General features: G+C 34.0%; 1 protein-coding gene across 4 annotated transcripts in view; it reads right to left on the reverse strand.

Annotated features, from left to right (window-relative positions):
- ADGRB3 (adhesion G protein-coupled receptor B3) overlaps positions 1-23,142 on the reverse strand; it is a 711,244-nt gene that overhangs the window by 275,148 nt on the left and 412,954 nt on the right. For all 4 annotated transcript variants that reach the window (XM_078055165.1, XM_078055166.1, XM_078055167.1 and 1 more), the window contains 2 exons: positions 21,386-21,488; positions 8,785-8,828 (listed from right to left, as the gene is read on the reverse strand). In XM_078055165.1, the coding sequence (XP_077911291.1) occupies positions 8,785-8,828; positions 21,386-21,488 (147 nt within the window). The remainder of the gene's footprint in view (positions 1-8,784; positions 8,829-21,385; positions 21,489-23,142) is intronic.

A 23,142-nucleotide genomic window follows, 5' to 3' on the forward strand; every position in this document is an offset into this window, starting at 1 on the left:
CCCTTACTTCTTACAGTATTTTCACTGAACTATGAAGAAGAATATTGTACAATATTATTCCTCCAAAATCTGTGGACTTTCCAGATTATTACTTATCTGGTAAATAATTATCTATAGAAAATTATAAACCTAAATATCATTGGTAAAATTTTGGATTTAGAAATATCTATGAATAAGGTCAATGAGTTTTCATTTCTGAATTCTAAGAGCATGTAGAGAATTAATATTAAAAAACAGACTTCCCCTTTAGGTTTTTTTTTTTTTTTAATAAACAGACATGACTTTTTGATTTAAAAAAACCTTTGTCTTTTATATAATATGAACATCTTTAGGCTAGAATTTTTAGCTGTTTCAGTTTCAGAAAATATTTAACTTTCATAGTTCATGTCTAGCATTTCTGTAGGCATTATACAATCTAGTTGGATAGTTGGGATAATGACTACTGTGGGGCCAGAGGAATAGACATTTTAGATCACAGACAGAATATAGATGAATATGGACAGCCAAACACTTAAGGAAAGCTAATTGGAATGGGAAGAGAACTCTATTACCAAATGCAAAGCTAGTTAGATAGCATAGGAAAGCACTTGATCAAACATGAAAAAAACCAGAGATGGACACTGAAGTGACACCTTGCACATTTTGGGCACTTGTTAAGTAAATATTGTATAAATGAATGGCAGCATCTTGGGATAAGTCAATCAAAGGAGCACAAATAAATTAGTTGAATTAAATGGCATACTCTATCTTCTATCTTGATCAACTGCCCCCCATGGAATTTTTACTTCTTAACACACTATATAATTTATTCATCTATTATATTTATGTTCTTATGACCCTCCCTGCACTCCTCCTCCAACTAAGCTCCATAAGTCAGGTATTTTTGTCTGTTCACTAACATATGTGCCAGGCACCTTGAATAGCAGAACAAATAATAGGTTCTCAAGAAATATTTGTTATGTGAATTAATGAATTTACAGAGTTCTGTTTGCAAATCTCATTGGTAAGCACAGCAGAACTTACAAACATAAATGTGAGACACTTCCAGTTACCAAGGTATTTAAGTCTAGAAAGGAATATCAAATTACTATAACATAAGGCAGAAAAACATAAGGTTATCAAAATTATAGACATAAAGTACGGTATGGCAATGCTTCTCAACAGATGTGCTATGGGAAATGGTGAGCTGTTCAGGAATTACAGGTGTGAGAAGATACTGATTTAGATTTCCTATTTTTAGCAATAAGTTTTCTTTTTTCAGGTTAGTCCTCCCATTTGAATACTGCTAGAATTGCTGAAATATATGGTCACTCCAGGTAACCTCTAGATTGAATTTAGTTTAAGGGATCTGGGGTAGTAGTATCACTAAGTGGTCAGAAAAGGCAAATATAAATTGTCTTTGGAAGAACATATCTTTATCCTAGGCATCAAACATTCCTCACAAATAATATTTTAAGGACAATAAGCATGACATAACCTAGTATACTAGGATATAAGGTACTATGAATGAGAATTAAGAGAAACAAAAAAGAACAAAAACAGACCCACAGAAATTTCAAATATAGGAATAATCAACCACAGATTATAAAACAAATGTGCTTACTAAGTTAAAATAAATAAACATAAGCTTGAAAACACCTGCATAAATTAGGAAACTCCAAAAAGTAAACTAATAGATTTAAAAAATATATATCAAAAGAAACTCTATAAATGAAAAAAAAATGACAACTTAAAATAAAAACTTTACAAATAATTAAATAACAGGTTAGAAAAAAATGAAGAGAGAAATACTGAACTGAAGATTAAAAAATAATTTCCAAAATGTATAACTGAGAGGAAAAAAAATCAGAAAATCTGGAAGAGAGTTTATGATACCAGGAGAATAAGAAACAACGTTCTTTAGAGTTCTAGATGAAGATGAGACAGATTATAGGTGAGTCTATATTTGGAAAAATAATGATTGAGAATTTTTCATAACTAATACAGATATTGATCCTCTCTACACTTGGGACAACCTACCTTGTTTCTGCTTGCAATCATTTTCATTCATTTACCTCAATGTGCTTTAAAATTATTTTCTATGTATGCCAAGACATGGAAAATGCTGGAAAACATTGTTTTGGGTAGGTGTTAACAATTTTTTTTTGGTTAAAAACCAGATAGTAAATATTGTATAATTTGTGGGCCATATATATGATTTCTGTTGCAAAGACTCAATACCATAGTCGTAGGACAAAAGCAGCCACAAACAATATGTAAACAAATAGATGTTACTGTGTTCCAAAAAACTTTATTTACAAAAACAGATATCAGTCTGCATTTGTCCCATAGTCTGTAGGCTATAGTTTCCTAACCCTTACTTTAGAGGATCAAGGCATGGATTACAATAAAAAACATGTTGCGTCATTTTACTCCCAGTATCAGCTCTCAGAATACATGGTTGAAGGCATAATGCAATGTTTCTTGAACTTTACTGCTCACATTAATGGACATAATGAGTTGGTAATAATACTAGAGGTACGTACATAGGCTATATCAGTTAAAAAGGGATAATTTATACACTAACAAAGCCAAAAATATACTTTTAGGAAACTAAATTCAATACCATAAAATCTATGATGAAATTCAAAACATTCTAAAGAAAATTTAAAACATTTTATTTTATTATTTTTTAAAGATTTATTCATTTGAGAGAGAGAAAGAGAGACAGAGTGTGCAGGGTGGGGGGAAGGACAAAGCGAGAGGGAGAGAGAGAATCCCAAGCAGACTCCCAGCCCGACACAGGGCTCAATCCCAGGACCGTGAGATCATGACCTGAGCCCAAACCAAGAGTCAGATGCTCAACCAACTGAGCCATCCAGGTGACCCAAGAAAATTTAAAACATTTTAAAGGAGGAAAAAGAAATTTTTTTCTGAAGAAAGCTAAGGCAAGGTCATTTTGAATTATAATGGAAGGAAACGTGCAACTGTGGATATCAGAAAACTTCAAAAAGTAATGTACAGTCTAAGACAGAAAAACAAAAGTAAAGAAAGCTCCATTTAGTTTCCTACCAATGAATCTTTGCCTTGCTATTTTCTCAAATTATTATGCTTTTTCTATTGATTTTCTACTTTTAAAAAAGCATGGATTTTTGCAAACAAAAGCAACATTTTATCAATGACAAATCTGAAAACAAATAACTGTTAAGAATCTGGGTGTGATTATTTTTGACCCATGATACAATATTTAAGTTATTGGAGATTGGCCAATTTTAATTTACAAGGACTAGTATTTTGATAACGTAAAAGTCTAATATTCTCATTTCTGTTAGTGTGAGTATAATGAAAGGAAATAAAGCATAATAACATAGTTTGATATTATTTAAGATTTGATCACTGAATGGATAGTGGGAAATTCCATGGGATCCTGACACCTTAATTGCTTCTGCAGTTGGATCCATATGGGCTATGAATATACCAACTGAGACAAAATTATAATAAATGCCAGTCAGAAATAGTTATTTATTTCTTACCACTCTCACTACAGAAGGGCAAACATGACCTTAGAGACTATCCAGTAAAAATGAACATGTTGACACCTAGGACATATATTGGACATATTAGAAGTTGCACATAATGTTAATTTGGAAGGCTGAACAACCGTATGTTTATAATATAATCACGTAATTTATTTCCAAAGTGCTTACTACCATGGTGTACTCCATTACAATTTAACATATTTTAAAGATTTATTTTATTTATTTGAGAGAGTGTGTGCATGCAAAAGTGGGGGGAGGGGCAGAGGGAGAGGATCACTAAGAAATTCTAGAAACAGTGATCTATTGGAATCATGGCTATATGTATGCTGAATATTTTGAAGAGAGACTTCCTTTTTTCACTGATGTTCAAGAAAAGATTTCAGTTAGGTAACTGCAGGTCTATAAAGGATGCTTCCATATGTCCTCTAAAACAATAGGACCATCATATTACTGTTTTGCATAGCTGTTCTTTGTCTACTTTCTTTCTTAACTATTGTATAAATTAATTCTCCAACAAGATCTCTCCCTTGTTCTTTCAAGTTCTGTCCATATCAATTTGCTGAGTCTGACAGTGTGAATGGGGCCTTATGATAGAGCTTTATCATTTGGTTATCACTTGGAGGGGAAAGTTTGGTTACCCAATGAGAGTAATGCTTTGTATAATTGTGTTGAACTTCTAAAAGCTAATAGATCTTTTTTTTAAGTTATGACATCATGTCTCCATAATGGCATGAGTATGTCAGTCACCTGAAGAGCAAAGAAAATGATGGTAACCCCTCTAGAGTGATGGCATGAGGCCAGAGTGTTAGTTTTCTATTTTTAGGACTCATATTGTCAGGTAAATGAAATGGTGATTTCCAATATAAATGACAAAAGAGAGGGAAAAGTCCTGGGGATGAAGAAATAAGGATAATAGAAGCAAAGGAGAGGAATCACTTCAATTCAATTACTTAACTTTGAGATAAAACAAGCCAGTATCAGTCTCAGTCAAAATGTGACTATTGCTACTCCCAACTGCAATAAATCAATTCGAAATGTAGAAAAATGGAAAGCCCATTAAAAGTTTTTGTTTTCAACCACTAGGAGGAGGCACATAAGTTATAAATGGATTGATAAAACTGTTCAGCAATAGTTACAAAATTATAATTGAAATCCACACGATTGACACTCTGAAACATTTTCTGAAAACAAGCATGATCCTTCACAGACCTGATAGCATTAGATGGTGCTACTCAGACCCATGGAGAAAGACCACAGGTTAATTAAAAGACCACAGGTTAATTATGGGTTTTCCAGGAAATGTAGTCATCACACATGATCTAATACTCAAAATCTAAATTTAGAGTATCTCAAAGAATGTGCAAATTATTACCCTAATGATAACTTTGTTAGCTATATTAAAAGAAAACATTTAAACATTTAAAAAGAAACACTTCTCCTAACCAAAAAAGCCTATTTCTGAAGTGAGGAAGTACTTTCAATTTATTACATGGGTCACCCATAATGAAACATTTTCTGCATCCTGTCAGTTAGTTAGCCAAAGCAAGATAAAAATATGTTTTGAAATTGTCTAAAATTATTGTACCCAATCAGAATAAAATAAAAATGTCTTTGCTTGGGATTATCAGGGTAATAGATTATCATTAGAAATAAAATTGACCATTTATAATGGACCTCAGTATTGTACCAAGGTGAAACATTTTCCCTTTAAACTTCCAATGTTAGATCTAATTGTTGCTGGAATTAATAAGATGAAACATAAATGGAAATAATTCTTAAAGAGAAACAGTACCTGAGAAATATGCAAATATTTATTCTTGTGCAAAACTAACCAGTTGAAGTACTTGTTGAATATATACTGTGTGCAGGTGTCCTAGGCATTAAGAGTGCAGTGATGAACAAGAAAGATAAAGTATCTCTCTCATGGCACTTACTTCCTATTGGGGGAGACAGACAATAAGCAAACAAAAATAAATAAGAAAGTAGGAATGCATGCTGTGAAGACTATAAAATCGGGTGATAGAATAAGAGAGTAACACTTTCGGCTGGATGGTCAGAGACAGCCTCAAGAAGGAATGTACAAGGAGGTACACAGAAGCACAATTCATTTCATTAAATAAGTTGAAAATCACCTCCACGCCATCAATATTAGGAATACTAGATCAATTATGATATATCTATATAATGTAGTCCATATAAGAAAGTGTAACATATGTAGTACAGTTTTAAAATTTCCACAATATATTGTGGAATTAAAAATTGAGGATGCCAGTGTTACATACTGTATGATATCATTTATGTAAAAATAGTATTAATTTCTATGGCTGCATACATATGTGAATGCATAAGTGGATACCTGAAATTATACATAACAAAATGCAAATCTCCCTTGGGAAGATGAGTGGATGGAGACACCCAAGTTGGTGATGATTAATGGGGACTTTTGCCTTAGCAGTTATGTTTTAAAGTTTTATAAGTAAAAGATACTCAGATATTAATTTTATAATAAAAAATAATTAAAAAATTAAAAGTAAGGCAATTTGATGTTGCCAGAGGGGAGGGGAATATGGGGTGGATAAAATGAGTGAAGGAGGTCAAAGGTAGAAACTTCCAGTTATACAACAAACAGGCCATGGGGATATAATTGAGAACATGGTGACTATAGTTAATACTGTGTTGCATATTTGAATGTTGCTAAGAGAGTAAATCATTAAAGTTCTCATCACAAGAAAAAAAACTGTAACTATGTGGTGATGGATATTAATTAGACTTATTGTGGTGATCATTTTGCAATATCGAATCACTGTGTTGTACACCTGAGACAAATATAATGTTATATATCAATTATACCTCAATGAAAAAGGTAAGACAATCTGATAACATAAACCAAAATTACTAGACAACTTCTAATTTCAACATTATTGCAATCTTGAAAACATCATTTAAGTCAACTCTTTTCTGTATAAAAATTAGTAGCCATATCTCTTCACTACTAATTATACTTAGAGCACTTATACTCAAAGTTGAAATCACTCCATCGGTAAAGCTATTATGTCTATATAAGAACACGATCAAAATAAAACAAATGTGAAGAAAATAAAGTTGTCTTAACCTTCATTGTTTAAAACTCACCCAGAAAAACAACTTAATGATAAAACACTCTGGTAAAAACCGTGATGGGACAGAAGTTCTGTCAGTTTTGATTACTTTTCAGGTACATCAAGGAAACATGAACTACACTGATCTCTTTTTGAAAGGCAGCTAACCACACCTCTGACTGAATAGTTTTCTTCAAGGACAACTTAAAAGTTGATTTTTGTAAAGCTAAGACATGGGGGTGTTTGTTTGTTTTGTCATGGATAAGAATGATGTTTTAGCAGATGTTGGAGAGTGTGATTGATTCCCAAGATTAGTGCTAACCTTTAGTTTCTAAATTAAAATTAAAACCTTAAACATTCTGCGAAAGGAAACCAAGAGAGTCACACAATAGGGAAATGCTGTTTCTTCTCATAGTATTCCTTTAACAGTTCCAAAGGTCTTTAGGAATAACTAACACTTCCCCTGTTTGGATTAACACTGAAGCACATTCTACCACTAAAAAGATAATAAAACTACATCCAAGTTGGCTATTATTCATGAAGATACGCAAGTAGCTATAATCAGGAGTTTAAGATGGCATTTTTTTTTAAGTAGAAAATATTCAATTAGATTTTTGTAGAATTTCATTCTTCCCTTGGCTATACAACATACTAAACAGTGCCTCAGAATATACTACTAGAGTGTTCTCTGGCTATTGGTAGAGAGCAAAGCTTGCAAAAATTTTTCTACCATGGATTTCTTTTTCTTTTTTAAGATTTTATTTTATTTACTTGACAGAGATAGAGAATGCGAAAGAAGGAACACAAGCAGGGGTAGTGGGAGAGGGAGAAGCAGGCTTCCTGCCGAGCAAGGAGCCCGATACGGGACTCAATCCCAGGACCCTGGGATCATGACCTGAACCGAAGGCAGACGCTTAATGACTGAGCCACCCAGACGCCCCATTATCATGGATTTCTGTATTGTGTTTCAAAAAGAAAAAATAATGACATCAGTGAGGACATCCAGGGCATGTTATCACCAGGGCAACGTGGGATCCTCCTTATGGCACTAAAATTCCTTGGAGAAGAGGATCCCTAGAATATCAGAATCTATAGCAAATAATATGCCCAATATTATTGATTCATCAGCCACATAAATACTGTAATGTAAACTCTATCAGTACCCTAGAAATAACCACATCCAGTAGGTTTCTTCTTCACCTAGAATTCTAATTATGTCTTTCTTCTAGACTCTCCAGTACAGTTACTGGTGAGATGGAAGTAACATAATAAAGCCTCAGCTGTAGATCAGATTTAGGGTGAAGAACACTGGGGAAAATCTTAGAATACCTAGAACTCAACAGCGTGGTACGCTATCTGACAGCATCCACATGGCAGTATCAGTCTTTGGGCCTGATTGATGTTTATCTCCCCTCCATGCAAAACAAAACAAAAAAGAGGTTGTATAATCTGGAAATAAATGTACATAAGTATTTAAAGTATAAGTGTCTAATTAACACTTAATCAGGATTTTTCTGCTCTGTAAGACCTTCCTTAAAATCTCATAGAATTACTGATGAGACTAAGAAGATTTTGATGAGATATATTGCAATTACTTGTACAAAGGAATGCATCGAAGAATTATTAATCCTTATTTATTGCAATTGTTTTCTTTTGTCTTCATGAATTCATAAAATATATGAATAAGAAAATTAAATGTCACTCAATGTTTTTATAACAAAACAATTTGGAAGGGCCAGATAAGTATCACATTACTCTGATAACAGATTCAAGGTCATGCAAGTAATGTATTGGCTAAATGACCATAGAGATTGCTATTTTATTCTGCAATGCTAAGCTGAACGACTAGGGCAAAATGTTGAAATAGCATTTGAGCTTCTATGATTTTAAAATACTAGAGCATTTAAAAAATCCTCATGGAATTTGCATTGCAATGTGCCTTACATATTAGGTAATGCAATCCTATCTTGGGACGTAATCTGATGGCATCATCACACACAAACACATTCATCATCCTGTCCTGCAGATTCAAAAAGGAGAATGTTTTCTGAGTGTAACTCACATCCCACTAACTTATCATATTCCTGTTGACTAGCAGGCAGCTGAAATAACTTAATGTGCTTTGAATATTTAACCCAAAGTAATATAAGAAAACATCTGTCACTTACGTTTTTGAGTCATCCCATAACACACAATAGGGATTCAAAGTACCCTAAAAATAAGCAGAGAAAGAAATGTCTCTTGAATACATACAACAAAAATGGAAGGTTTCTGTTAAATGCAAACAGAATGGCAGATTTCTTATCTTGCAGTATGATACTTTCAAGATCCCATCTCTATTTTTTTTTTGCATAAAAATTTGTATGTCCTTTCTCAGACTTGCTGATGCATTTTATGAAATTCTCGACATGAAAACACACTACATTTATTACAAACGTCATAACCTATATTTAGTTTTTTTTTGAAAATTGAAAGTGAAGCTCTCATCTAGCACAAGGTCCATATTTTCATAATTTAGAAATTACCTAATTTCTGATAGATTTCATTTTTTTACCTGTAAAATATTAATTGCTGGATTATTTCTTTTCAGAAGACCCAAATATCTACAAAATGGAAATCCCAGGGAAACATTCTGTATTATGCACAGGTACAAACACCACCGCCACCCTCATTAGCCTCTAGTTGGTCACCTTGCTCGGGGTAAGAGATGGTTGCATTAACTGTCCATTTCCAGAGAGTGTGTTGGATTGCAATAGCTTCTTCTTCTTCTTTTTTTTTTTTTTCTACAAATGTGTTCATTATTAATGGCTGTATTTTTTAAAAAGGAACATTTTATTCAAAAATGATGATGAATGCAATAAAAATCGATGCACCTCACAGCATTCCCTTAAAGTATGAAGAATATAAGTGTCATTAAAGGGGATTTTAAGTTTAAATTTGTACCTTATGTGCAAGTTCCTCTGTCCCACCACGCTGCCTCCCCCCTAGCAAGTCATTCATGGCTGCCCTCTTGGGGTGTATTTCACAATTAGCATGAACTAAACCAGATCCACTATTTAATAACCCCTTTGTATGTCTCCTTAATTATAATAATTACACCTATTGAGTGAAGATGGAGATGGAAGCATAACATGGGATATTCTTTTGAATTGGGAAAGAAATATCAAGTTTAATCATTTCCTTCTTATAAACCTAATCTAAAGTGTAAAAATGCTAAAGTCCCAGTAGAGCTATTGTTATCTTTTAAAGACCATCTCATTCTTTTGAAATCAATTGAAAGAAAATGCAGATGTGGCCACATCTAGACCAAGGCAAAGTGTTTTGTTTTGTTTTTTTTTTTAAATAGTTCACAGACAATGTTACATTAGTTTCAGGTGTACAACATAGGGATTTGACAAGTTTATATGTCATAGCTTGCAATATCTTCTTAACAGATTATTTTTGTATAGAATCATGTCTAATGAAACTATGTAGAAAAAAGTGCCAAATTTTTTTCAGTTCAATAATTTTGTATGTATGAGTGGCCACCCTGACCCTCAGGATGACATAGTGAGGTTTCCATTATCTTGGGAAATGCTTTCTGTTTTAAAGAGTATAATTGTCTGTTTTCTTTCTGTTGGTCTGTCACATTCTTTGGACCTTATTTTGCCCTTTGAAACTAGCCTAATAATTCTTCCTTTACATGATTATCTTTAGATATCTACACATGCTATTCTACCCCTAAAGAGTCCTCTTCTTTAGTAAACATACTCTGTTGGTTTCAAGTTCTCTCATTCTCCACATCACTCATTTCCTAGAGCACATACTTTCGAGGTGTGTTTAGGGAAACCATCCATATGTGTCCTGCCTGGGCAGAACAAAGTGGTGCTATTGCCCCTCCCCTGTGGGTGCCATATTCCTAATAATGCAAGCTAAGACTGTATCAGATATTTTGGGAGTCTCTTCCTCAGCTTGATTACTTATACACTGAAGTCTAGGAAAGACTTTTTGAATCCTGATTTTGACATCCTACACATTCACCATTGATTCAAAACTTTTTAATCTTTACAGGATTAAGAAACAAGCATGGTATCTATGTCCTCATCCAACCAAGTCATTAATAAAAATGATGACTAGGCCAAGGCAGATAAAAGTTACAATCCTGAAACACGCTACTGGCTCCGTTCCATAGTGGACATGCTCCCTCCGTGACTGCCACCCCCCACCGCTCAGTCTTGTCTTAGTATATGATCACTGAGGTGTATCTGGCAAAACAATCTCTTTAAAAATCGAGGCAGGCTCTGTGTAAAATGTTGCCTTTCTAAGTGCTGTTTGCTAGATCCGTTCTAGAATTTCACAAGAAATAAACATTACAAATAGTGGTTCTAAAATTTGTGAAATCCACCCCAATTTTATTTTTCATTTTAATTAGGACATTTGACTAATTCCAATATTTTAACACCATTACCAAAAATCCCTCAAAGACCGCATATCCAAGGTATCTTTCCTCTTGTCAAATGCTCATACCTATAAACTATGCTCTTAGAGCATAAAGGAGGCTCCTTCCCTGAAAAAGGTTATAGTCTTAAAGAGGTTGATGAGGAACACACATATGGAATATTTATATAACAACAAAGAGCCTTGTTTTTATAAGTGTCACTAGTCATACCGTGTAAGGGAGAAATGAGGGGCATCATGGCTTGTGTTAGATCAAGTTTCATCAAGTAAGTGAGTCTTAATGAGGTTCTACATGAGGTCTAGATCTGGGGAGGGTCATAGAAGGGAATGGTGCTTCAAACTGTTTTCTTTCCTTTTTTTCCCCCAAATAGTTTTCTTCCTCTGTCCCATGAGATCCTATCTGGTTTTAGCTGAAATTTTCATTCAATCTGTGACTTTCTAAGAAATCCTTAGCATAGCTACAATGTTGCATCATAAAGCTATACTATATTTTATCAGGGGATTTGTTCAAAAGACCTCAGAACACTTTATAGAAAATAAATTATCCTTGAAATACCACAATGAGGGGTATGGGAGTATATATTTCATGAATATAGAAACTAATTATGGGTGAAGAACCTGAGATAGTAGTTCTTCTGAATCTAGTTCACTTCTTTTAGTAATGTATGAGTTAGATAAAGTTAAATCTCTATATAAATCAATATAGGATACTGATTATAGGATTAATATTTCATATTTAGAATTCATAACAGGTTACAACAAAAAATAATATTATAAAAGAAATATAATATGACCTTAATTGTTTGGATATCTTTCCTTTTTAATGCCCCCAAGAAACTGATTTCCACTTTCAGATAAAAGTATAAAGGTGAGAAATGCTTATTCTACCCTTAATCCATGCCATTGTTAACCTTAGTTTTATCTTCTACCTTTTTCACCCCTCATCTGTTGGATCTTATCTCATACATCTTTCTCTTCTTGTCCTTGTGAAAATTTAAAAAGCATCCACGTGAGAATTATTATAGGTTCCAAAATGCACCACTCAATCTTGTTTTTCACTATACATTCTGGAACCTACACGACAGACACCCCTCTGTGAGCGTTCATTCTAGTGCAGTTACCAACATGTAGGTCTGTGAGCTGAGGTCAATTATTTAAATATTTGAAGTTTAGAAAAATAAGCAGAACAAACAAATTTGAGGAATCTTAGTATCTGGATAGACCAATTGCTTAAGGAAAAAAGAATGTGCAATGGGAAACATAAAGCAAACATCAATGATGAATGAATCCTAAACATGAAAAAAAAAAAACAAAACTGGCTAAAAGGTTCTGCTGGGAAACCACTTGTAAAATATTTGTTATAATTTTTAGATACTTTTCTCAAAGGTGCTCTGCTACAAGATCTGTTATGAGGAATTTACAGGAAATCGATAACAGGAAATGGTGAGCCCAACAGAGAGTAACAAAACATAATCACAGAAACAAGAAGAAAATAGGTGAGCTGTGCACTAGCCTATAGAAGTAGATTTAAGAAATGCATTAAACTAAGGAAGCAAACAATTCTCAACCAAATCAGACAAGTGTGCTTAAGAAAATTCATTTACAAAGCTGTCAATCTCATCGACACTTAAAATATTAAAATTGCATATATTGAAAACTTTTCAAAAGGATACTCTTTTCTTGAAAAACACATTTTTGGTAAAACAAGCAAACAAAGAAACAACAACAAAAAACTGTCTCTCTTGACCCCATTCAAAACAGAATAGTTGAACTCAGGTTAAATATTTCTACTCACCTGATTTTAAGGCATTTAAAAAATGTACCATGACCTAAATTTCCTCATTACCATTGTTTAACACACCACTTCCAAGTTTCTTTAATAGTCTTCGCTGTTTTTTACTTTTACTTCATTTACTTCTCTCCTGTTTCCACAGCAACAAACCAATATGCCTATTTAACAGTATAATATATCACCGGTTTTGTCAATGTATTTCTATGGGTGGTTCTCTCTTTTCCTTTGGTCTGTGTAACTTTTTTTTTTTTTTAATAGAATGGGGATTTGGACATCCTTTCTAGTTCTAGCTCATAGAGATTCTTGAATGACATTCGTAAGTGAATTCCTTTTCTTCTTTCAAAACTGTCTTCCAAGTCGTTTTTTTTCCCCCTATAGAATATCCTAAATACATCTCCCTATGGTAAATTACTCTCACTATGGTAAATTTCATTTAGTCATTCATACAAAAATCACTTAGTAAACACCTATTATATTCCAGGTACCCTTTGAAGCACTGAGGATACAGCAGTGAACAAAATAAAATTCTTGCTTCATAGACTTAACTATAGTGAAGGAGGCAGGGAGAGAGACAAATAACATAAACACATAAATATATAATATGCTGGATGGCAATCTGTGCTATGATGGTAATCTGTGCTATGTGTAAATCACAATGACAGGAAAGACTGGGAAGTGAGTGAGTTGCAATTTTATATGCTGGGAAGCCTTCACCAATAAGATGATATTTGAGCAGAGATCTGAAGGAAGTTGATCACAGAAAAGATAAGAGTAAAGTCACAGTAAAAATGAATGAAGACCAATTTTCTCTATTTTTTCTTTGGTGTTATTCAGTTCTGAGTAAATTCCATCCACATGCTATGCTTATTACACTCTTGCTATCTTAGTGTTTTCCAATGATTTTCTCTGGACCTACTCTAGAATCAACTGGGATGCTTATTAAAAATTTAAAGTCCTTGGCTCCACAAATTTTGAGATTGGGGCTATTCCTAGGAATGTGCATTTTAATTATTACTGCCTCCACCCAACACAGTTTCTATCCACATCAAATCTGAAGAAACACTTCTCAAGACACACACAACAGAAATTATATGGTTTCTTTACCCTGTTCTTCAAATTTTCAAATGCTTAGTGCTCATATGCCATAGCAACTTCCAAGTCTGGAAACGTCTTAACTTTCTTTTACCTTTCATATTCCTCTTAAAACAATATATCCTCTTGTCTATAGAGGCAAAGCAAGCAAACAGACGAAGCATCTAAGGGCATGAAGAAGGGCAATGACTTCATCAGAACTCTATCAACATTTCCAATTTTCTGACTCAGATGTTCAGGATGACTCCCTCTGTCACATCTTCTAGTGCATCGCACGTTGACTTCTTGCATGTAGATGGGAGGAAGATTGTTCAATGGACACTTCACTGTCTCTCTTTAATTTTCAAAATTTTAGACTTAAAGGCATTGCATTAAAAATACGTGGGTTTTGCTAAGCTTATGTTCCCTTTCTTTCCCCACTAAAGCTTAATTGTAGTTATTATATAACTGCACAAATAGATTTTGGGAATCCCTTGAGAACATTTCCAAAATGATTGACCTGACTCACAAAAGATTATTTTATATCTTGCATATAATTCTAATACTACTTGAGAAACACATTTTAAAAATCTAAGGAATGCATGCTAGGGGAGGTAAGATCTTGTGGATGTAAATTTTTCCATAGTCAAATCTATGAAAGGTCATTAAAGCTGATCAGTGAGAGTACTTCTTTTAACATACAAACGGCTTCATAGTCCCTGAAAGTGTAATATACCACCCAAGGGTATGATACAGTTGAAAAAGGTGTATGAAACTCAACAAAAGAAAATTATCTGTTGAATGTTCTCCAAATCCTTTTTTAAGGTTATGGTAAGTACCGTTCCATATTTTCGTATTTTTAAATGATACTTATAAACAACTAAATCTGGTTCTAACACTCTCTCTTTTTTCTTTTTTCTTTTTTTTGAAAGGGGAGCTGACATATACTTGAAGTCTAAAGAGCACCATTGTAACTGCAATACTGTGTTCTTACTTAACAGGAGAATGGATATAAAGGGATTTTTGGATAGATTTATGAGGGTTCTGTAGAAAGTATCACATTGAGAACCAGTCAATATGGAAGAGAAGGAATTGGCTTTCACTAAGCAGACTGACATAAAGACCACTGGTGAGAAATGCAGAATATTATCTTAACAGGATGAGTCGCATCCATGTTGCATAGCTTCTTGAGGAATTGGCAGCTACTTAATTGGAACATAAAGAAACAGCATATATTTAATTCAGCTTCTGCTATGTGGTTACTCACTAGCCCACATTAACCAGATGACACTATTTTTGTGGATGTGATAAGAGCTTTCTTCTCTAATTTCTGAGATATATCACTAACCTGAATGTACATTATTTCCCAGTGAATACTGCCTATTTGACATATGGGAAATAGTAAGAAGTCGAACCACTCTCAGGGATTATTTGTATGCATGTTCTTCAAAGAAAATCATTGCCTCCACGTAGGTGTCTTAGAATGTATTACCCATGTAGGATTATACGATTACATCATTTCCAACAATGTCTGCACAGGAGTCTGGTGCACCTTCCAAAAACACATGGGTTTTCTAGGGGCAGAAACTCTCCAAGTATTTCCTATGAGTTGGAGTGGCAAATAACTTTAAAAAAATAGTTAAATAACTAGACTTCATATAGATAACACATAACAGCTTAAGTCTTTTCCTTTTACAGCCAAGAGGATATTATAATGTATATTAATAATACTTTTATGGGATTGTAGCAAAGGCAAGGGCAACAGTGGTGTTTTGCACTGTTCCAGCCTATCAGCTGCCAGCAGAGAAGTTTTGCTAAATTGCTTCAAAAGCACAACATATCTACAAATGCCAGAGTTGCCCTGACGTCCAGCACCGGTTCCACAGGACCCTTCCTGAGGTGCCTCAGTGGTGCTGTCCTGTGGCATCCTCTGATTTCCCCTAACATCTCACAACCCCTTCACGACAGCCATTCTCATTGTCTGGTGATTCCTTTAATCAGGCTCCTAAAGTGCTAGTATGATAATCAGCAGGACAAAATTTAATCTCTAGTTGCTAATTAATTCTTATTGAATAATATATCATCAGTATTGTATTATTGTATTATGTCTGATTCAAAATGGCACTATTAATGTTTACATATATATTATGTTCAGAATGTAAAATTAATTTTGCAATGTTCCAATGCAGGGTTATTAGTTTTCTACTGCTGCTGTAACAGATTACCATAAACAGCAGCACAGAACAACATAAATTTATTATCTCACAGTTTCTGTAGGTCAGAAGGCTGGTGAGCTCAGCTGGATCTCTTGCTCAAGATTTTCGCAAGGCTGAAATCAAAGTATTGGCAGGATTACACTACTTTCTGGAGGATCTAAGGATAAATCCATATTCAGGCTCATTCAGGTTTCAGCAAAATTCAGTTCCTTGTAGTTGTAGGACTAAGGTCCACATTTCCTTCCTGGTTGGCAACCATGGGTTGTTTTCAGCATTTAGAGGCTGCCTATACCCCTTGCTCGAGGCCCTCTTCTTTCATCGTCAAAGTTAGCAATGGTAGTTGAATCTTTATTGTTGTATTTCTGACCACAGCCACAGGGAAAAGTTACCCACTTTTAATGGCTCGGGTGATTAAATTGGACCTACCCAGATAATCCAAGATAATTTCCCCATCTCAATGTCCTTACCCTTAATGCACATCTGCAAAGTCCCTTTTGACATGGAACACAACAGGTTCTGGAGATTAGGACATGGGCATTTTGGGGGGATGGGAGCATGAGTCTGTGTACCATATAGGGGTTGACTAACTCCATACCCTAGAATCCAAATCTGGCCACCTAGTTTTGTAAATAAAATTTCATTGCAGAGCCACACCCTTTGGTTTATATATTGTCTGGCTGCTTTCATTCTCCAACAGCAGAATTGAGTAGATGGGACAGAGGCCATTATGGTTCACATGTCTAAAAATGTTTGCTATATGACTCCTAAGAAAAAGTTTGCTGATGGCTGCTCCAAAAATAGCATACTGATTCTAAAATCTTTTTGAAAAATGTTAATTATGTATTATGAATCAAAATAAACTGGTTTTGGAATGTAAGTGGGAAGGTTGCTTACTCAAACTGAGGAATTTAGGATATAACCAAACAACAACAACAACATCAACAACAACAACAAAAAACCCAAAAAACAAAGCCAACTGTAGCTAGGGAACAGCTTCTATCTCAATTTCTGCTGAAGGCAAAGCCATCAATCTGCTTGTCTAGTTAACATTTCAAGACTCTTCCATAAAAGTTACCAAGAGCTTTAAGCAGGGGGAAAAAGAAATCAGAAATGTCTTTCAAATGGACAAAAGCTAGGGTAGAAAAGTAATTCAAAAAGTAAAGGGATACAAACAGCCCTTCGTGGAAATTATAGATGCATAGACTGAACTTCCTTAAGCTTTGCCAAGTGATTTTTAATTCCTCAGGTTGTTATCAGTCGTTGATATTCATAAAATACCCACCGATGAGTGTTGAAATCTCTTCATTGTTTCTCCTGCTTATCTAATGGTAACAAGCATAGTCATTATAGTCTTCCATTGTGTTTTCAGCTATGATTTACAAAGGCCCTGGCTCATGATTAATTTTAGTTTATACACTAACACAAACTCCTTCGTTTGTTAGCTTGATCCTGTTAGTATGCAAGCAAATATGGCAAAGAAAACAAAACCTACAAGCCCAAATTCCCATGGGATTTTTTTGTGAATACGACCAGTTTGAGAACTACAAATACACTTCATGGATTTTTTTTCAATGCTGAAAGTCAGCAGGATCATGTTACCTAGAGCACTACAGTCATTATTCAGAGGAAGAAATAAAAAGAAAAGCAAGACTGCAGCTACTGCAGGCCAGCATAGTTCAGTCTGTCTTTCCACTAGAAATGGAACTACATAAAATTATCCTTAAATTTGGAAAAAGAATGCATTTTCAGGCTAACAAAGTTGATAGAGCATGAGCTAACTAAAATGCATTTATTTTCTTATTCTTCTAACTCATCTTTAAAGATGGAGATGTTATCCACCTTGGAAAGTCACAGCAGGCTCAGATCTGTCAGATCCAAGGCATCCTAATGCTGTGTGTGTGTGTGTGTGTGTGTGCGTGTGCACGCATGCATATACGGTCATTCTACCATACTTACTTAGGACTCAATAATTATTTTCAATAAAATTAGTAACTTTCCTTATACATTAGATAATCTAACATTATTGATAACCATAAATCTCACACCGAAGAAAACTTAAGTAACATGAAAAGTAAAATTCTTTTTCTGGGAAAGCAAATTTGATATTTTTGTAAAAGCAAGCAATTGCTATGCCTAAGCACTAAGGACTACAGACCCCGACTCTGTAGGTCATCACAATAAAGCCATAAGCCCCCCAAAACCTAACTAAGAATAGCGTCTTAGTCATTAATGATTATGAGCTGGGTAAAACTGCAATTGGCTTTGCTAAATACAATTTGGAATTTCAAGATTCCATATTCTACTACCTATTTCTACCAGTTCCCAAGGGCCCTATTATATTTAATATACTTTAAATGCTATTTGTTAAAAAGCTTTTTAAAAGAACACATGAGGAAATGTTAACAGGCTTTTCCCTAGACTCGCGATAACTATTAATTCTCATTCTTCATTTTTTTCTACATGGCATATGAAACAGATATAATTTGAAGTCATTATTGTTTTCTGAGCTCAGGAAAGTGTGGCACATACTTTTGATATAAGAAAATAGGTGAAAGTAGACTTGATATTAGAAATATATCATATCTAAAATAGTTCAACTTTGAAGGCAAAAACAGTGATTTTATATATATATATACAGTTATAATAAAATTTCAGCTCGTTCTAATCAATTTCTATTTCCATATTTAAGATGTATCTTTTTTTCACATTTTAGCGGGGACCATTATATTTCACTATAGGCTAATTAAATGATCTCTTCAATGGAAATACGCTAAAATTAATATATAAAGCATTATAAGACTGGTAATACATACTAGGATACTCAACAAATCAGTTACATATCCCTTCCCTCAATGAGTAGTAAAGTATTTTACAAACTCTAATTTGGGTGATAAGTATAAATACAACAGCATTAGAAATTCAAAACAGGAGAGCAAGAAGGACTGTATGTATTGTATGGATGAAGTGTGAAAGATATTTATAAAATAAAGGGGAGAAATGAGGGATCCTGTCACCCAGAGAGGCTCCATCGTGTAGTTGTTAGGCTGGCCTCTGAGGGCAGCTGGGCACTGCAAGCAAAGGGATAGTAGAAGGGACTGAGAACACTTGGCAGCATTTTCTTTTCCAGCGTAAGCTTTTCTTCTTCCCCTCCTTCTCCCTTAGACCCCCTTTCAACAGATTTGTCTATATTCTTTTAAATGGAGGTCTTCTAGAGCGGAGATTATATTGTTTTGAAGATCTGGTCAACTCATTCACTCAAAATATTGAAAGACAGAATTAGTTCTAAGTGACTTGTGGTAATTACCTCACCATTCTTATATTCTGACTTTCCTTGTCACTCCAAGTGTCTAGCTGGTGCTTAATAAAACGTATTGTTGATACACTCTGGTTTTCATAGGTAAAAAGTAATTTTCTGTACACGGGTTATCTCCTCTGTAAATCAGCTGACAGAATATCCCCCCAGAAGAAAAGTCTGACTCAAAGCTTAAATCTGTTCATTTCAAATAGTTTTACTGAATTAACATTAGTGGGACTGTTTCGTCAACACTATTTTTGAGGTTACTCTTTCTTCAACTTATGAAAAAAAAGTCATTTAATTAATATGTTCTTTAAATTCTCAATAGTGACTTTATTTAGGAAACTTTTGTTGATGTTCACTTACATAAGTGTTTTCTCCATAAGAAACATGATATCCATTCTGACATTGCATTGCTTTTTTTTTAGGAAGCAATTTGAAGAATTAGTATCTCTTCCTATTTTTTTACCAATGCTTATAACTGGTAGACATTACCATAATAAGCAATAAAAACAAACACATAAGTAAATAAATATTTTTTAAACTAATTTTGAACCTACAAAAAAATAAGTTCCTTACTCAAAACTAATGTTAAAGGAATTCCCAGTGTTCAGTGCAGTGATGAGATTAGGTAGAGATGAGATTATTCTTAGTATAAAAGAGGTAGATTTTATAGAAATAAAACACATTCTTGAAATTAAATAGAACCGGTATGGTCACATTTTGGCAAAAGCTGAAAAAGACCTAATAGTTTAAGTACTGGTTGTGATGTTTTAAAAGTCATTATTAAGAGATTTGAGATCTTCATTAAACAATCTAAGAAGCCTGAGGCATTTTAGTAAAAAGTGGTTTACAGGGAAGATTATTGTCATTTTTTATAAAACCAAGATTGATTTTCTTTTTGGAAATCAGAAATTATAAAATAGGAGAGAATACATAGGTTTTGTAAACTAAAGGATGTGAGTATAAATTCTGTTATGTCATTCATTAAATTTATCAATTTGGGAAAATGACACTCTGTGCTTTTGTTATTTGTATGTAAAGGTCAGCTTCACAGAAACTTTTCAAGGAATTAAAAAAAAAAAAACTGTGTAATGCAACACACGAGAGTGGCTCAGTTTAATACAGGGAGTATCAAAGTATAATCAGGAGAGCCTTAATAGGAATCACTTTCCTTGTCCCTACTCATCAATGATTGAAGCATTTAAAGTGAATGTGTAAAATATAAGAAATTTTAAATTTCTACAGAAGGATTGAACAAGATTTAAAGAATTTCAGTTGCAGTTGGATGGATTCAAGAAAGCGTTTTTGTCATTCTGGAATGAGAGGTTTAGATTACTGGAGTATCCAGGTAGTTTTAAGGAGCCTTCTCTGATCTTTGACCTAGCACTTTCATATGCCATCCCACCCATTCTTCTACTCTGGGGTACTCTGAAGTTAATTATTCCCCTTTGTATTATGTTTATAACTTCTATTGCTGTATGCATCTTAAACCTATGTATTTACGTGGCAATCTTCCCCACCACATGGTGAGACAGGTTCTTATTCATCTTGGTCTCCTCCACTGCTTGGCTCAGAGCCCAGTAAAGATGTGTACGTACATAAACAATTTAGTAATTATTATCTTGGATAAACTGAAGGGAGTTTTATTACGGACAAAAGCATAGGATAATCTGGTATTTTTTTAAAAAAACAAAATTCTGCATTTTTATAAAACTTGATAAAAACAGTATTTCAAACTATACAGTCACCAGAAGTAGAGTTATCAAAAAGGCATGCATGTCACTTGGTATCTGCCGGCATTTTGTTTCCATATAATATATACCTGCATGACAAATCACTTCATTTATAACTCTAAAAAGTCTAGAAAAATGTGTTCTGATCTAATCAAATGAGTGTTAACCTTTTTTTAAAGGTAAATTCTATAAGCAACTCAATGCCACATGGACGATACTTACATTAGCCAGATGAGCTAGTTCTATCTCCAGGAACGAATCAGTTGTTTTGGGTTCAGGCCTTATTGTGACCACGATGATTTTGGAATTAACGACAGTGTAATTTCTGAAACAGAGTAATTATGATTATTAAAAGGAGAAAGGATCGATGACAAGTATGAATTCCTACTGCTCAGTACATGTTGGGATGCATGTTAAATAAATATATCCTAACGTATCTTAAGGAAAACACAGAAACATTGGGCAAACAGATTTTAAGCCTGACACTAAAGTACTACTCATGGAAAGCTACAGTTCACTTCTTCTTATGAACAAACCCTATCTGGAACTAGAAAACTCTGGGAGGGGGAAGCTACTGCTGACTGTACCATTTTAGATGCAGGGAAAATGAAAAAGCAGCCGCACTGACAAGCTTTTGATTACTTAAATCTGATTCACCTACAAGAGAGATGGATTGTGAGTTCAAACCTTCAGGTAATCTTTAAGTGAATATAATCCATTTATCTCAAGGTGGACTTAATGGTTTTGTTCTCCAGGAGACCAAATATTCTTCTTGTAAAGTGCTATCTTGGCGGGTTTTTTTAGACTATCTCAAAATTCATTAAGATGAATGATTGGGATGTGGTTTAGCATGAAAGTAAGCGGTGTTTAAATGTAAATAAATACTGTTGCTAATCATTGACCATCATTCATTTAAGCAATAGAGACTTTCAGGCCACTTCTTTATCTCAATATGCTCCATGGAAGGAATACATTTGCCTTTTGAAATATCTTACCAATTACAGTTCACCCGCAAAGAAGTTTTAAATGTATTTACAAGCTACAAAAATTATCCATAAACATAAACATATAAAACCGAGCCAACTCTTTCTTGTACATACAGGATTTATCCAACATGTATAAAATGCCACACAACACCTCTTATTTAGAGATTTAAAGTTTTATTATACTTTCAGCTATATATATTTCTTCCATCCCTTCTTTTTGATTTGAAACAAATCACAGAGCACGTTCTTCCATAGAACATGTACTATTCTGGGGAATTTGTAACAGGTATCAAAGATGAAGTCATTTCATTTTTCCCTCTTTTTTGTTGCTCAAAGCATTATTTGTAGGTAATAAAATTCACCAATTTTAAGTGGGCAGTTTAATGCTATTAGTAATTGTATACTACCATGCAAGCAGCACCAAATCAAGATAGACAACCGATCCCTCACCCTGAACACTTTCCTTGAGCTCTTTGCATCTGATCCCCTCCTGCTCCCAAGGTTCCAGGCAACTAATGAACATGTTGCCACTATAATCATGCCTTTTCTAGAATTTCATTTAAATAGAATCATACAATACAAAGACCTTCATGTTTGACTTAATTCACTCAGCATAATGTTTCTGAGATTCATCCATTTTGTTTCTCTTTATAGGTGAGGAGCACTATTCCATGATATGGCTATAACACAGTTTGTGACCTACTCATCAATTAAGTAAACAACCTGTGGGTTACTTCTGGTTTTTAGCTTTTATGAATAGTACTATTCATATTTGGCTATTATGAATAATTGGCATACATACTTTCTACATAGACACGTGTTTTCATATGTTCTGGGTAAATACCTAGGAGTGGACTTGATCATGTGGTGAAAGCATGTTTAATTTTATAAGTAAATGCCACACTGTTTCCAAAAATGGCCATACCATCAAAATCGTATAATTCTAATACTGTAGAACAATGTTGAACCCCACATTCTTTGTGAAAATCTTTT

The sequence above is a fragment of the Halichoerus grypus genome, chromosome 9 (assembly GCF_964656455.1).
Source record: "Halichoerus grypus chromosome 9, mHalGry1.hap1.1, whole genome shotgun sequence".
NCBI lineage: Eukaryota > Metazoa > Chordata > Mammalia > Carnivora > Phocidae > Halichoerus > Halichoerus grypus.